At 37.5% G+C, this 17,163-nt stretch overlaps 1 protein-coding gene across 2 annotated transcripts in view; it reads left to right on the forward strand.

Annotated features, from left to right (window-relative positions):
* Nucleotides 1-17,163, forward strand: part of TLK2 (tousled like kinase 2) — a 116,445-nt gene that overhangs the window by 60,968 nt on the left and 38,314 nt on the right. For both annotated transcript variants that reach the window (XM_077780289.1, XM_077780291.1), the window contains 4 exons: nucleotides 4,219-4,314; nucleotides 6,052-6,144; nucleotides 11,439-11,549; nucleotides 13,026-13,162. In XM_077780289.1, coding sequence (XP_077636415.1) covers nucleotides 4,219-4,314; nucleotides 6,052-6,144; nucleotides 11,439-11,549; nucleotides 13,026-13,162 — 437 coding nt within the window. The remainder of the gene's footprint in view (nucleotides 1-4,218; nucleotides 4,315-6,051; nucleotides 6,145-11,438; nucleotides 11,550-13,025; nucleotides 13,163-17,163) is intronic.

The raw sequence follows: 17,163 nt of genomic DNA on the forward strand, positions 1-17,163 counted from the left end.
GTGCCCGCCCCGCCCCCCCCTCAGTTTTTTTTTTTTTTTAGTAGGCTTCATGACAAGTGTGGAGCCCAGCATGAGGTTTGAACTCACAATCCTGAGATCAAGACCTGAGTTAAGGTCAAGGGTCTGACTCTTAACCAACTGAGCCACCCAGGTGCGTCATTTCTGGGAGATTTTCTTGACATTGTCTTCCAGATGACTGATTCTGTATTCAACTATGTTATTTTGGTATTTAGCTAATATTCAGTTTTCAAATTTTTGATAATTTTAAGTTTATTTTCATGTTCTTTGCCTTTTGTTTTAAAGGTGTGTTTATCCTTTGACCATCTGGGAACATACTTTATTTTTGTATTTGTTTTTATTGAAGTATCTGTTTTCTCTTGGATCTTTGTGTTTTCACATTGGATCTTCCTTTTCTGCTTTGGTTTTCTTGAAAATGCGTATTTAGCTTTAGTTGAACGAAGTATTAAGGTGGTTAAGATAGCTTATCGGCATGGATTTTCCTTTGCAAGTAGCATAGTTCTGCTTCCCAAATGGTGGGGTGGCTGACTGTGAGCTCTATGTGAATGTTTGGTAAATTCTGGGCAGAAAGATCAGCTCCTCTACCAGCATCTAAATAAGCAGGGCTTTGTTTTGATGAGTGAAATGTTTTACTCTTTGCAGTACCTTCCATTTTTTTCTCCATTATATCAGTCGTGGAGGGCAGGGGTACTCTACTTTCTTTGCCTTTTTCCTCAAGCCACAATAGTCACACTAGGAGCCCTCCCCTGGACCCACTTAGTTTTCACTTTTAAATCTTTACTTTTCTTTTTTTTAAAGTCTTATTTAAAAGATCTGTTCTTGTGCTTTTTCCTCAGTATGCAGGGGGAGCTCACGGGGGTCCTTACTGGACCATACAGGTTTTAAATGTGTGGTAATTGTTACACGAGTTACTCCTGGTTTTTATGAATGTAAAGCCCAAGTGTGAAGCTTTTCAGGAGCTCCTTGAAAAGACTCAGTCTAAGGGCACTTGGGTGGCTCAGTCAGTTAAGCTGACAGCTCAGAGCCTGGAGCCGGCTTTGGATTCTGTGTCTCCATCTCTCTCTGCCCCTTCCTTGCGCGTGCTCTCTCTCTCTCTCTTTCTCTCTCTCTCAAAAATGAAGAAACAGTAAAAAAAATTTTTTTAATTGTAAAGACCCAGTCTATTTCACTGGTGATGTTTTAAGCTATGAATTTATTTTACTTTCTCTATCTGAACCCAGCTACTTTTGAATGTTTCTTAAAATTTAATATTTTAAAACATTGCTGATCCTTGACTCTCTCTTTTTCTTAGTGCTCTTATGATTTCATTTTAAAAGTATCTCTGCATATCAGTAGGACTTTGGAAGATCCAGCCTGTTATCCAGTATCACTTTTATAATAGGAATAAAGAATATGGACATCTAGGGGGAGGGTGTTTTGCAAGGTTGGGGTTGGACTAAATTAACAACTACAGTGGCCCACTTAGAAAGGCCAGTTACTTCTGTTCTCATTTGGGACACCGTAAGCTCTCTTTGTTTTCCAGTTTTGCATTTCTAGAATTTAACCAGGACGAGGCACAGAGGTCCACAGGTAATATTGAATGAATGATCAAAATGAGAGCATTTTTTTCCTACCATGGACTCATTTGTCACAATAATAGGTCCTTATATTTCTGTAGTTCTTTTACCTTTGGAAAGTACTATTTCCCTTTTTATGAGGATTTGCTACCTCCTAACCTGTGTCCCACTTGCTCAGCTAACTTTTTGCATTTTTGTTTCTTATCATTGAACTATTTGTACATATATCTTTACAGAAAGCTTTAATTTGGAAACATCCCACTGAATTATATTCTAACACCCTGTTTGCTGGAAGAAAACTCAAAATCAGAAATGAGCACATACAAAAAGGCATTTTAGCAAAGCTTGTATACCAAAATTTAAAAGTTATAGAAGAGCCTTTTAGTCAGTAATGGGATTCTTACTGGCTATTATTATATAGTTTGAAAGTCATATTTGTTTAGAAACACAACTTTAAAAGAGGATTGTAAGAACAATCTAATGATAACTGAAGGAGATAATGCCCATATCATAGTCGGTATAATACTTGAGGTTTATAACGATGACCCTTGTTAACTAGTAAGTAAAAAATAAAAAGGCTTGCTGCATTGTAGAAAGTAAAGAACACTTTCAGTTATTTGGACTTCCCTGGATGTGGTTCCGATCCCACCTCTAGCACTTCGGGCTATGTACGGTGTTCAGCCTCTTTGAGACGGGTTTCTCATTTTTGACTTTTTGATCCCTGCATTCATCTTCTCTCTTCCCCTGGTGTTCATGTACACATTCTGTCTTCAGAATGACCTGACCGTCTCCACTCCTTGACTGATTATTTCCTTCACACCTTAACTCCGATGCTGCTTTCCTGAGGCTTGTCATCTCTGACTCTAGATTAGATTATGTGCCCTGTTGTATTATAGCGCTTAATCCCAGATGGAATTTTGTGTTTCTTGTATGATTGTTTATTTAACAGTTTCTTTCAACAAATATTTATTGAGTGCTTAATAAATCTTCACTGGGATTGTAAGCTTTCTTAAGACAGTATAATGATTGGGTTCGTGGGTTTTATTTCTGTTTGACTTGGTCATTGTGTGCCTAACATCTAACACAGTGGTTAGACATAGGAAGTGAGTAGTTGTTGAATGAAGAAATCCACATGGAGAATATAATACTGTCTACCTTACTTTACAAGGCTGTTGTCAGCCTTCAACATAATTATGTGTTTGAAGTGCTTATTAGCTTGCTTGTGACCTGGTAAGACCGTAGCTCTAACTGTTAATGAGAGGGAGTCCGTCTGCTGTGGCCATTGAGAATGATTACTATAGATGTAAGTACTCCTTAATTCATGGTCTCCCACTTACTAGCTCTGTGACCCTGCATAGGTGCTTAGAATCTCTGATTTGCATTTCCTTTATATATAAATGGAAGCAGTAATAATAACTATAGGGTTTTGTAAGGATTTTGTGTGATCGTGACAGTGAAGCTGTTAGCTGACAGTAATTGCTCAGTAGGTGGTGGTTATAGCGTTTATATGTTAATGAATGAGAACACTAGTTTAAAGAATGTATAGGAAGTATCAGAAAATTCACGTATGTGGAAAAACTACATCTCTGATAAGATGGAGCAGTAGATGTATTGCCATTAGTCCATAATCCTCAGAGTATCCAGTATTTTCTGATTATGTCTCTGAAGGGTTGTATTGTGTTAGGTTCAGTCTTGGTTTTTAAAAGGACTTTTGGGAGTATAATGATTGTATATTCCTGAATAGATGAATTTTATTAAGACCTAAATCTTACAAAGTTTAAATGCCTTAGAATGCCCATTGTGATTATGTGACTATATATAAAAGTCACATTAGCAAGTGACATTATTGGAAACCAACCTGGATTTTTGGACCACTGTGTGTTCATGGATAATGTTTCAGATTTAGGAGACTATTCTGAATAGCAGCTCACATTTCTTCTTGCCTGGAGTCACAAGCATCCTGTGTGGTGGATGCTTCACCAGCCTTTTCTGCAAAACCATACTGCCATACAAGTGAAAAGGACATGTTATAACAGGAATAACTTTTAATTTTCTCTAATTTACATATATAAAAATTCATTTGGACACGTTTGGTACTTCAGACTATTTATAGGGACATGATCCAAGCCACCATGTTAGCCCTTCTCGTTTATTTTTATTTATTTATTTCAGTTTATGTATTTATTTTGAATGAGACAGAGAGCAGAGGAGGGGTAAAGAGAGAAGGAGAGAGAGATAACTCCAAGCAGGTTACACGCAGAGCCTAACACAGGGCTTGAACTCCTGAACCATGAGCCAAAACCAAGAGTTGGATGCTTCATCAGCTGAGCCACCCAGGTGTTCCCCACCTTGCTTCTCATGTAAATTGTTTTACTTTCATCTTGGGCTACATGACCCTGACTTCTGACTTTCATCAGAAGTGTGTTTTATGTAATTTTTGGCATCCATACAAACGTCTATGGAGGGGGTGGCTGGCTGGCTGGCTGAGTCAGTGGAGCATGCAACTCTTGATCTCAGATTGTGAGTTTGAGTCCCACATTGGGAGGTGAGATTGCTTAAAAAATAAATAAAATCTAAAAAACTAAATGTGTGTGGAGAAATGTGCGAAACTTTCTAGTGATTAGTTGATATACCTTTTTTACAGGCCCAGCAAAACAGTCCCTCTTCTACAGGATCTGGCAATACAGAGCATTCCAGCAGCTCCCAGAAACAGATCTCTATCCAGCACAGACAGACCCAGGTAGGTCTGTGATCAATATACAGAGGAAAAGATGTGCTTAGGAATAAATGTTAACCACTTATGATATCTTTTGAGTCTTCTCTGTCTTTCCTTTTTTTCTCTCACTTTACCTCATTTGTGTATATTATGCTCAGAACTTGCATTTTGAGTATTTAAAGTCTTTTGGAAGGTGCTTTAACTTTGAGGTGTCTTTACCATTCTGGTGTATTGCAGCAGAAATGCTTATACCATAGCATGGTGTTGGGTAAAGAGCACTTGTTTGGAGACTTCTAGGCTTGCGTTCAAATCCTGACTCTGCAACTTACACTCTTACGTTTTTGGGCCTCAATTTTCTTGAATAGAAATCATCTGTAAAATAGGGTTGATTCCAGTTTATCTCCAACAGTGTATACAGAATGCTTATTTGGACAGTGCTTACAGTACACTTTAGTGAGTATTAATTCCCTACTTTATGAAAGTAATTTATTCCTTTACTTGTTTATTTGGCAGGGATAAAGCTAAAATTCTTTTTTTTTTTTTAAGTTTTATTTATTTCTGGGGGAGAGAGAGAGAGAGAGAGAGAGAGACAGTGTGAGCAGGGGAGGGTCAGAGAGAGAGGGAGTCACAGACCGAAACAGGCTCCAGGCTCTGAGCTGGCAGTCAGCACAGAGCCCGACGCGGGGCTCGAACCCACGAACCGCGAGATCATGACCTAAGCGAAAGTCGGACCCTTAACCGACTAAGCCACCCAGGCGCCCCTAAAGCTAAAATTCTTAAACATGTGGCACACCAACATAATTTCCTCCTTAAAGAGTTTTTAGAAACTTAAAAATTTTTTTTTTAATGTTTTATTTATTTCTGAGAGAGAAAAAGAAACTGTGAGCAGGGGAGGGTCAGAGAGAGAGGGAGACACAGAATCTGAAACAGGCTCCAGGCTCTGAGCTAGCTGTCAGCACAGAGTGCGATGCGGGGCTTGAACCCATGAACTGGGAGATGATGACCTGAGCCGAAGTCGGACGCTTAACTGACTGAGCCACCCAGGCACCTCAAGAGTTTTTAGAAACTTTTTAATTCAGGAAATGTTGTGAACATTCAAAGTTAGTATCTGAAAAGGATAGTGGATGCATCCTCCATTCTGTAGTGTTGATCTAGCCAAATCGTATACTATATTTTCTTTGAAGCCTCTTGGCAGTGTGTTGCCTTTAAGACAAGATGCTTGGCAGACTAGGAGAATTTCTTAAATCTTAAGAGCTATACAACCTTTAGGAATAGATTTTTAGTTTATTTGAATTACCAGTTTTTGGATAGTTGAACAGACTTTAGATTCAGAAAGCTTCCTTCTCTCCCCTTCTTTTTTTTTTTTTTTTTTTTTTATATATTTTTTTTTNCCTTCTTATATTCTTGGCTTCCACTAGGTGGCGTGTGTGTTCTTTAGAGATCTGGGTCCTGTCTCCTTTGAAGTCCTTTTCTGTTCAAAGTTAGTTTCATTTCTAGAGTAGTATGTTTCTGTATTGTTCAATGAACAATAGCTTGAGAAATCATATATTTGATACAGAGTTATGCATTTGAAGTGCAGGTGTAGCAAAATAGAAGGCCTGAAGAATGGGGTGAGGAAAGCATATTTAATTTCTTTAGCTATGTGATTCCAGGCTATTTGTGTTAGCAGGTGTTTTTCCCCCCAGAAAAGTAATGAGAAAAGTATGATAACATGTAAAATTTTGAGACTAATCCAAATTTGTTTTCTCTTTGTCTGTATAGTCTGACCTCACAATAGAAAAAATATCTGCACTAGAAAACAGTAAGAATTCTGACTTAGAAAAGAAGGAGGGAAGAATAGATGATTTGTTAAGAGTAAGTATTAAAATATGGTAAGAGATTTTGTAACAAGCTCTGATTGTTGTTATATATATTTGGATTATGTACATATCATAGAGATCATTACTATTACTAAATAATAAAGTTAAATAATAAACATTTGGATATTTTTCTTTAATCAGAGGGAAACTGAGTAGGAACTAGCATCAGGCCTATATTCTAAGCACTATCTTTAAATTGGATATCTTATGTGGTAGAATTTTAATATTTAAATGTATACTAGAGAGATAGGTGGAGTATTATGTTTCATTTGGAACTGTGGGAAAGAATATAAAATATTATTTTAGGAACATTTAATTCCTATTTAATAGGAATGTTTTCCTATTCAAAAGAAGTTTTTAAAATATTCTTGAATTTTTAAATTTTTAAAATTATTTTATTTTAGGGAGAGAGAGAGTGGGGGAAGGGGCAAAGGGGAGAGAGAGAGAGAAAAAGAGTGTGAGAGAGAATATGAATCCTAAGCAGGCTCCCTCCTCCGAGCAGAGCCTGACGCAGGGCTTACCCTGCAACCCTGGACGATGACCTGAGCCAAAATCAAGAGTCAGACAGTCAACCGACTGAGCCATCCAGCCACCCCAATATTCTTGAATTTTTAAAACTATCTCACAAGTACTTTTCAGCCCTGGTTTTACATTTTGTATTTTTTATAGGTGTTTGTCTAACGTTTATTGTGCTTAAAAGAGAAACTAAAATAAAAAAGTTAATCTGGAGTTAAAAAGATACTTCTAGTAAATATACCATGATATATATATTTTTTAATGTTTTTCTATTTGTGAGAGAGAGCACATGAGTAGTTTAGGAGCAGAGGGAGAAGGGGACAGAGGATCTGCAGTGGGCTGTGGGCTGACAGCAGAGGGTTTGAATTTATAAACCATGATATCATGACCCGAGCCAAGTTAGCCACTTAACTGACAGCCATCCAGACACCCCTACACTATGATATTTTTAATATGCAATTTAGCTTATTGACTGACATGTTTTTAAAAAAACTTTTTTCTTATAAAAGCAAGATGCTTTTTACAATATATTTAGAGAGTATTGAAAGATATGACGCTCATAATTCCATTAACTGAGTAAAACATTTGGTACATTTGGCACATTTCCTTCGGTAATTTTTTGAGCCATCTTTATTGTGTGTGTGTGTGTGTGTGTGTGTGTGTGTGTGTGTGTGTATGCATTGTAAGTATTACTGATTTATAAATAAAATTGACTAACATTTTAATCTTCTCCAATGATTTAGAAGGTATAGGTTTGATTCTCATTTGTACTAATACAGTAGTTTTCCACCTGGCTTTGCATGACCCAGCTGGGTGTAGATCTCACAGTCTTTCTTACTGGGTAAGACTGTCTGAAGGAAGGGTTTTGTTAACAACAATAATAATGTTTAATAATAAAAGTCATTGTATTTGTGATAATCTCCCTCTAAAAGCTTTTACCTATATTTCTGTAATTATCAAAATATAGTATTAAAGTAGTATATTTGACTCCTTCCTGTATAAAACCTGGAATTTAGCACATATTTAAATCATAAGCCTGGTCATTATGAGTAAAATCTGATGTTTTCAGACTATTACTATTAAATTATTTTTAATATTGTGTGTAAGTCTTACATGAAAAGCAGTTTTATGACCTAATTTATAATAATTAGTTACACGTGTTAAATTCACTGGTGGTATATATTATTATTTTTTAACAACTTTTTATTTTTTAATTTTAATTTTTAGAGAGAAAGTGCATGTGAGTAGGGGAGAGGCAGAGGGCAAGGGAGAGAGAGAATGTTTGTTTGTTTATTTATTTATTTTTGAGAGAGCAAGGGTAGGAGAGGGGCAGAGAGAGAGACAGACAGAATCTGAAGCAAAGCAGGCTCCAGGCTCCGAGCTGTCAGCACAGAGCCCGATGCAGGGCTCAGACTCATGAACTGTGAGATCATGACCTGAGCTGAAGTCAGACACTTAACCGGCTGAGCCACCCAGGCGACCCCTAGGAGAGGGAGAATCTTAAGCAAGCTCCATGCCCAGTGCAGAGCCCGACACTGGACTTGATCTCGTGACCATGAGATCATGCCTGAGGCTGAAATCAAGAGTTGGATGCTTAACCACCTGAACCTTCCAGACGCCCCAACTGAAACACATTTTAAGTAATTTTTTTTCAAGGAGGATATATTAGTGTTAAGTTTTTTGTTTTCCTATAAATCTGAGGATTCTTTCTCTTGCCTCTCCATGTAAAAAGGTGTTTTTGTGTTAATAGCCTGTTAGCCTTCTCCTCTCACCTTATGTAACACATGCATACACATGTGCATACCTTTTTAATTTTTTTTTAAGCATTTAATGTTTCTGAGGAAAAAACCAAAGAACAAACACTAATCTGTTTTCTGTGATGACTGTAGGTACTCTCCTCCCTTATTCTTATATTTCAAAAAATTTTGCCAGGGTACTTCTGTATACACAGGTCTGTAAAGTTTTATTCTGGAAATGTATGGCTATGCTTAATTTTTGCCTCTTTCTGTCTTGTGTTGGCCTCTTCCTTAGTTTCCAGGATGGATCCCTGATTTCTTCCCTTTATTACTATCACTTGGAGTCTTATTTAATATGATTGACCTTCTTTTCTGAATCTTTCTAAACGTTAATTTGTCTTCCATATATTTTCTGCTGTCTATCTTTTTTTCCCCTTATCTAATCCACTTTCTTATTTCATCCTGTACATTCTTGCTGGTTTTTGACTCTGATTTCCTAGGTACTATGTCTTTTTGTGCTTTATGAAATGTGACAAGCAGTATTCTAAAATGTTCTTTTCATTCTTTAGGGAGAGATCATTTTCATCATTCTCAAGCTTTTTTCTTTTTCCTTTTTTAGAAGTCGTTTTCCTTAGGTCTGATTTTTGGTTGTTTCCTATTTTCCATCTTTCAGTTTGGAGAGGCATATTTAGAGTCAGTACCTATCTTCTATCTTTTATTATTAGCATATGCTTGCTTGGGGTTGCTCTTATTCCTGTTTTGTTCTTGTGGGTGCTGGTTGAATTGCTAAGATTTTAATTAGCTAGCTTGTGGGTTTACAAAGCTAGTCCAATTCCAGTACGGCAGGCTTTTGTCCCGAGCATCTCTGCTGGACTGGAAAAGGAGCATGGGCTCATCTTTCTTTATCACCTGACTCTTTGAGAAAATATGGAGAATATGGACTATATGAAAAACTTGAATTCTGACTTAGTACTCCTTTTGAGTTAAAAAAAAAATGTCTGCTTTCGTTTTTTAGGAAGCAGTATGGTCCCTTTACTCACCGTTACCCACCTTCAACTACCCTGTTTTCTGAAGGTTGTAGTCTTGTCTTTGGCTGTAGAACAACATCGAAGGCAGCTGCCATTTTTCTCACATTGATTAGAATTTGTGTTTCGGATCTGGCAGGATGGGGAATGAGCCCTCCTGATACCTCCTTTTAGGCATGCCTGGGTGGTTCATGGGTTTTTCCATTTTAGTGAGATGTTGGATAAGGCGACATCAGGAACTGATAGGTAGGTGCTATTTTAAATCTGAACGCAAAATTGTTAATGGTAGAAAACCACAAAAATTTAGAGGTCTTAAAATTGTTTATTTATTTAAAAAATTTTTTTTTAAAATTTATTTCTGAGAGACAGAGCGTGAGCAGGGGAGGGTCAGAGAGAGAGGGAGATACAGAATCCAAAACACGCTCCAGGCTCTGAGCTGGCTGTTAGCATAGAGCCCGACACAGGGCTAGAACCCACGAGCTGTGAGATCATGACCTGAGCCGAAGTTGGAGGCCCAACTGACTGAGCCACCCAGGTGCCCCTATTTATTTATTTTTAAAGAAAGCTCTATACCCAGTGTGGGGCTTGAACTCTTGGCCCTGAGATCAGGAGTTGTCACATGTTCTACTGACTGAGCCAGTCAAGCGCCTCTAGAGTTCTTAAAATTTTAAATAAGCTGCCAGAGATTGATTGGTTTCATAAATTTGATTATAGATTTTAAGGGAATGCTTATCTTCCAAAAGGAGATTGAATTTCACATAAACATTATAGTCTTTGTCTTGAAGATTTTTTTTTTTTAAGATTTTATTTTTAAGTAATCTCTACTCCCAACGTGGGGCTTGAACTCACACCCCTGAGATGAGGAGTCGCAGGCTCTACTCACTGAGCCAGCCAGGCATTCCATAGATTCTGCATTATGAATTAGTTACATTTCCCCAAATGTACTTGAACACTTTGCCTTTGATAAAGTAGTCCATAGAACACTGTACAAAGAACAGGTAGAAATTATACTTATGAGAAGAGTCGAAATTTGGAGATGGAAGCTGTTATTTATACAGTGGTCACTTTAAAAATGAAGCTGAAAAGTCTCTAAAATTGAGTGTGCTGTAACAGCTTCCATTTGTGCTTTTTACTGTTTTAGAAACACTTATATCATTTGATTGGGAAATACCAGATTTTTTTTTTCAGAACTCAAGCACATTATTATAAAGTAGCATTTATTTGCTGAAAGAGTAGAGATCTTTTGTTAATACTAAGAATAAATTTAAGAATTGCAAGGCAAAATTGACCTTGGGTTAGTGGTTCTTCGCTTCTCTGTTATTGTAGGAGGTTTGAATTTTCCAAATATTTAGTCCATGCTTCTGACCACAACTAAATTAACTGTGTATTTACATTCTGGCATTCTTGAGAACCAGGACCTTATAGTCAGCGTGTTTGTTAGCTCTGTCTTATGTGAGCATGGGTGTGCTTGGCTGCTCTGGTAAGAAACACTTATGTAAATTCATGTCTCTTTTTCTTTGGAAACGAATAGAAAAACAAAGAACAGTTGAACCTAAGAACATTATGTGGTTTTAAAAAAAATCATGTAGTTTTTTTGTAAGTATTTAATTACCCGTTGAAAGTATTCTGTGAGTGCTGTATAGTGCTTAATCACCTATTGTCTGTATTTTAAACATCTCATTAATTGTAGGTTTTTTATTTTGTGACAGTTTAGCTATGTGTGATGCACTAGATTTATGTATAACTATTTTTTGAAAGGAGTAAAATATGATCACTAGAAAAACATGCCCACTTGTAGTAACAGATTTCATCTTTACTAAAGTAAGTTTATTAAGAGAGGTAAAAAGGGGATGAAATATTAAAAAATTTTTTAAACATAATTACTCTTAGCTCTTTGAACTTTAATTTTGCTTTTGATTGAACAATAGAAATAATGTTTGGACTCCTTAGAAATTGCTTTTGTATTAATCTATCTTCCTTGGAGCTAATATAAAAAGTATTTTTCATTGAAGGCCAACTGTGATTTGAGGCGGCAGATTGACGAACAGCAAAAGATGCTAGAGAAGTATAAAGAACGATTAAATCGGTGTGTGACAATGAGCAAGAAACTCCTTATTGAAAAGGTGAGTGATTGATGGTGGCCAGACCCCTGCTTTCAAGATCCTCAGGGGTGTCATTTTGTAGCTCCATATTCTTTACCTGGGATGAAAATACTTTCACATAGGGCTTTTTAGGGAAAGACTTTTTAAAAATGTTTGTTTATTTGTTTTTGAGACAGAGAGCATGAGCAGGGGAGGGGTAGAGAGAGATGGAGAGAGAGCATCCCAAGCAGGGATGTCACTGTCAGCACAGAGCCTGATGCGGGGCTTGAACTCACAAGTTGTAATTAGATCATGACCTGAGTTGAAACTGAGAGTCAGACGCTTAACTGACTGAGCCACCCAGGCGCCACTTTAGGAAAAGACTCCTTATAATTTGACGTTTAGAATTCTTCCTTACGTGGACATGGGACCAAACATCCAGAGCGATAATTTGGGACATTGTTTCTGGTTGTGCTTTGCTCTGAGTGTAATGCTGATCGGACAGGGACAGCTTGTCCTAGCTTGTTTGCGGTTTGCTCTCCTCGGTTCTTAAATTCATCCTATCATTTGAAGTACATATCCTAGAACCATCACAAACATTTGGCAATAGTAACATTTCCATTTTAGAGACAGTATTTAGAGTAACTTATGTATGTGATAATGTGATAATTAAGTGCTTTGTGCTTTATTTATTTTAAAAAAACTTTAAAATTTTGTTTTTAATCTTTATTTTTGAGAGTGAGACAGAGAGAGACAGAGTGTGAGCAGGCTAGAGGCAGACACAGAATCTGAAACAGGCTCCAGGCTCTGAGTTGTCAGCACAGAGCCCGGCTTGGGGCTCGAACCCACGAACTGTGAGGTCATGACCTGAGCCGAAGTCGGATGCTTAACCTACTGAGCCACCCAGGCGCCCCCTGTGTTTTGTGCTTTAAAACGTTAAGTAGACATATACTTATATATGGCTGATGTTTCCTTTATCATAGTAATTGATTAGTTGTGACTTGATGTTAATAATTGTTAGTAACTATTTCTTGAAAGTTTTTTTTTATTATATCCCCAGTACATATTTATCTTCTATTGAAAGATAGCAGTACTTCTTAATGAAATTTTTACAAGCTAGAGGTTTGAGAGACTGGTGATTACTTTGCTGAAATCTTTGGAATGCTTTTATTTTTTTTTATTTATTTTTTTAAATGTTTTTAATTTATTTCTGAGAGAGAAAGAGACAGCTGTGAGTAGGGGAGGATCAGAGAGAGAGAGGGAGATACAGAATCTGAAGCAGGCTCCAGGCTCGGAGCTAGCTGTCAGCACAGAGCCCAATGCGGGGCTCAAACCCACAAACCGTGAGATCGTGACCTGAGCTGAAGTCAGACGTTTAACCGACTGAGCCACCCAGGTGCCCCTGGAATGCTTTTAAAAAGACAGAGAACGCTGATAGTAGGTCATTTTATTGATGTTAGAGAGATACAATGGAGAACTTTGTTTCAGTTTTATTTTCTATTTGTCCTTTCTTCTAAGTCAAAACAAGAGAAGATGGCATGTAGAGATAAAAGCATGCAAGACCGCTTGAGATTGGGCCACTTTACCACTGTTCGACATGGGGCCTCTTTTACTGAGCAATGGACAGATGGTTATGCTTTCCAGAACCTTATCAAGTAAGTGAAGTGCGATGATCACATTGAAATTGAAAAATTGGTTTAAGTTTACTGTAATTGTAGTCCTTAAAAATCCTAGTGGTAGAAGTCCTCTTTTCGTTCAGCTTTAGTTCCCACATGTGTAATGAAATGTAGGGAATGAGGTGAAGTCCTGGAGAAAATGATGCAAGTTATCAGAGAAATAATAAATGAGTTTTACATTAAAGCTTAACAAAGAATTAGAATTGTTGAAGCTAACAAAGAAATATCTATGACTTGACTTGTTACCTTGTAAATTATATAATGGATTTTCATGAGGAGTCCATGAATGTATTTATTCTGGCTCCATAGAAAAATGAAGTCCACAAGGTCCTGAGGAAGAACATCCTGAGTTAAGTATAAAACAGAATAAAAACCCTAGACAAACCTTTAGGATCTATCCCTGAGGCCCTTTAAGGAGACTGTGTCTAGTCCTTAAAGATAGCGGCTACCTTAAAGGCAGGGGCTGAGCCAGTGATCAGGCTGGCAGCTAGCCCCAGTGTCTGTCAGCAACTTGGAATCCTAAGCTCTCAACATTCAAGTATTTATTCCAAGGAGGGAATTACCATTTAAAATCCTAAATATTCTGATCCTAAATCCAATATTGGCTCTGGTCTTAAAAAAATCTTTAGGTTGTCATATGTTTTGGTATATTTTATTTATTTTTATTAGATTATTTCCTTCTGAGACTGGGGGGGAAGTACATTGTTTTTTTAATTGTGGTCTCTCAAACTTGAGATCTGTAGCTCTCTGTGAATTGGAGGGTTCTACAGACTGCTTTTCCTACCTTTTTTCCTTGCTCAAATGACTTCCAGCACAGTGATTGGAGAGTGTGGGAATCCTTTAATAGTAATGAAACGTAAGAAACAGCAAATATATGTCTGAAGTAAAGTACAGATATTGATGTTATTAATAATACTAACCTCTGGATTGCACATGTGTAGTCACTGTTTTCTCTGTGATACATTATCCTTCCCTTGGCTAAGGTTTGTTTTTGCCTCACACATGTACCTTGAGTATGTGTAATCTGGTGTGATAAGAGGCTAGCTGTTGAGTCAAAGCTACAATACCCAGGACAAAAAACAAAGCCGTTTGAGTTAGTCCAGGTGGCAGAATGACATCCGCTCCGAGCACTAAGCATAGGTGGCTGGTGATAGGAATGCACCAGGGCACTATAAATGGCCACGACATGGAGCCATGGCCCCTACCTGTTCCTTAACACCCCAACCAGGACGTGCAAGTTGTCCTGCAAATGACACCCCATCCAGTTTCATTAGAATGAGATCTGAAGATATAACTTCTCTCCCCAGTACTGGCCATAGCCACCTAGTGCTCAGATGGAGTCCCAGATATGATAGTGACTCTACCAGTCTTTGGCAATGGTTACTCCGTAGATGGCTGTCTTTAAAATGTCTGAAGACTTTGAAGATAGTGTGTTTGTATAGAGATGTAAAATGTAATTACTTTTAAGAAATGTTCATAGTTTTGCTGACAGTGGTATTTTATCTTTTTACTCTGTAAGCAGCCCCTGAGGCCCAGAAGGTTCTGGAAATCTTACACAGAGTACAAAATGATGACTTAGCTGTAGAGCCATCAGAGAAATTGGGACTATCTAAATGAGATCCCTAACTAGGATTGTTCCTCCTAGGTGGATAGCATTTTTTCATGCTTTTATGTCATATAAAATATCTCCATCTCTTTTGGGAAGCTGTCTGGCCAGTGTCTACTAATTACAGGTATTTTATTTTCTAAAGTTTTGCTTTAATAAATTAATTCCCTTTCAGTTTTAATGCAGCAGTTGAAATTCTTCAGTTGTAAAGGCTATATTTGTTACCCTCATAAATGATTATTTTCTGTACATAAGAAACTCCATGACATAGAATTTGGGTGTGAAGTAGCTGACCACCAGGTAGCAGTGCTAGGTTTTATGGAAAGAGACAAACCTCAAAACATTTAAAAATTTAATCAGATAATCAAGTACAGTCTCAACAGGACCCCCAGTGCAATTCTTTTGTTTTCACTGTGTTCCTCTGCTCTTTTCAAGTGATCTTCATTCACTAAAACAGAAGATTTACCAGCTAATAAGAAAGTCATATCAAATTTGTATTATCTTTTGGCCAGGTTATCAATTTTTCCTTTCCAAAGTATGTTTGAACCTGTTGAAAAAGTAGTTTATTTTATAATTTTGAGAAGGCAGTTCTGTTACATACTGTTGTTATTCATGATACTTTATTTGAATAAATCTTCAAATCTCAGTCAGTGGCAAGGCAATAAAAATTTTGCTTTTGATGGGAGGGTATGGTTTTCATTTTTATTGAAGAGATCTAAATTTCACCATTAAATACTAAGCCTAAGTATATGCTGGCGTTAGGTCAAGATTTCTGAAATACAAAGCTCAAACAGATGACTGGAAGGATGTAGAATATATTAGAAAATCTTGGGGGAGTGGTAAATTCTCTCAAATATTTATGCGTTTAGTGACACAAGTAAACTGTAAGGAGAGCATGATGTGTAAAACTTTGAATTGGAATCAGAGGAAAACCTATTTAGGACAGAAGGGAGGTCCTTGTTGCTGAGAAGAGTATCCCCTTGACTTCAGACAAACTAAAAGACTCTTGTCAGTTTACAGAAACCACTGAATTGCACAAAATCCCCAGTAGGCAGGAGAAACAGTATCAACAGGAGAGATGAAGGATTTGGGATGTGGGAATTGGCTAGTCTGCAGAGAGCAGGGCTGCCTGGGCCAGAGGTCAGAAATGCAACTGGAGGCTGCTGGAGGTCAAGTCCAGAAGCTGTGGCTTAGAAGAGCAGGCTAGAAGTCTAGATGCAGAGCGGTTAGTGCATTTCTCAAAAGCCTTTGCTGTCCAGTTAAGTTCCTAGGAGGTTTTCCTCAAAGAGGGAAAAAATTCTTTACTAAGATTTTGTTGAGGGGCGCCCGGGTGTCTCAGTCAGTGAAGCGTCCCGACTCCTGATTTTGTCTCAGGTCACTATCCCATGGTTTGTGAGATAGAGGCCTGCGTTGGGCTCCATGCCATTAGCGTAGAGCCTGCTTGGGATATATTGTGTGTCTCTCTCTCTCTTTCTCTCTCTCTCTCTCTCAAAATAAATAAATAAACCTTTATAGAAAAAAAAAAAGGATTTTGTTTAGGGGCCCCTGGCTGCTTCAGTCAGTAGAGCATGTCACTCTTGATCTCGTGTGATTCTGAGCCCCACGCTGGGTGTAGAGATTAAATAAATACATAGATGGAGAGATAAAGTTTTTTTAATATTGAAATAAAACAACGTTAAAGTAATGAGATTTGATTTGTATACAAAATTATGGTCATTTAAGATATGGATTATCAGTGGGAGTAAATTAAATATAGCATTCTAATAATAGCCTCCGTATTTATTCTGGCGTATAAGGGATTATAGAATCCCATTTTATTTTATTTTTATTTTATTTTATTCTTTAAAAATCTTTTTAAGTTTATTTTGAGATAGAGGGAGAGTGGGGGAGGGGCACAGAGATGGGGGGAATCTCAAACAGGCTCTATGCCGCCAATGCAGAGCCTGATGGCAGGGCCCAAACCCATGAAACTGTAAGATTATGACCTGAGCTGAGATCAGGAGTCAGGTTCTCAACCAACAGAGCCACCCCAGTGCCCCTAGGATCCCTTTTTGAAGTGATCTTGTGAACCATCTGATTTTTGGTTATATGATCCTTAATGAAAAACAACTCTATTGATTCTACAAATGTCAAGATTTCCTTTGGGTATCTGTACCATTTCATGGTAGATACAGAACATAAAGTTGTGGGAATTTTTAAAAATTATTCCTAGGCTATTCAGGAGCTACCTGTAGATCATTGCTAAATTATTTTTGGTTAAAGTGATGTCTGAAAATTCGTTCATTTGTTTTTTAATACCTCTCTTACTAGTATGTAGGTGTGGTTGGTTAGAGTCAGGAGTACAGTGTTAACTGTTGAAAGTGCCTGTCATTCC

This window comes from Crocuta crocuta, unplaced genomic scaffold, assembly GCF_008692635.1.
Source record: "Crocuta crocuta isolate KB4526 unplaced genomic scaffold, BGI_CrCroc_1.0 scaffold288, whole genome shotgun sequence".
Taxonomy (NCBI): domain Eukaryota; kingdom Metazoa; phylum Chordata; class Mammalia; order Carnivora; family Hyaenidae; genus Crocuta; species Crocuta crocuta.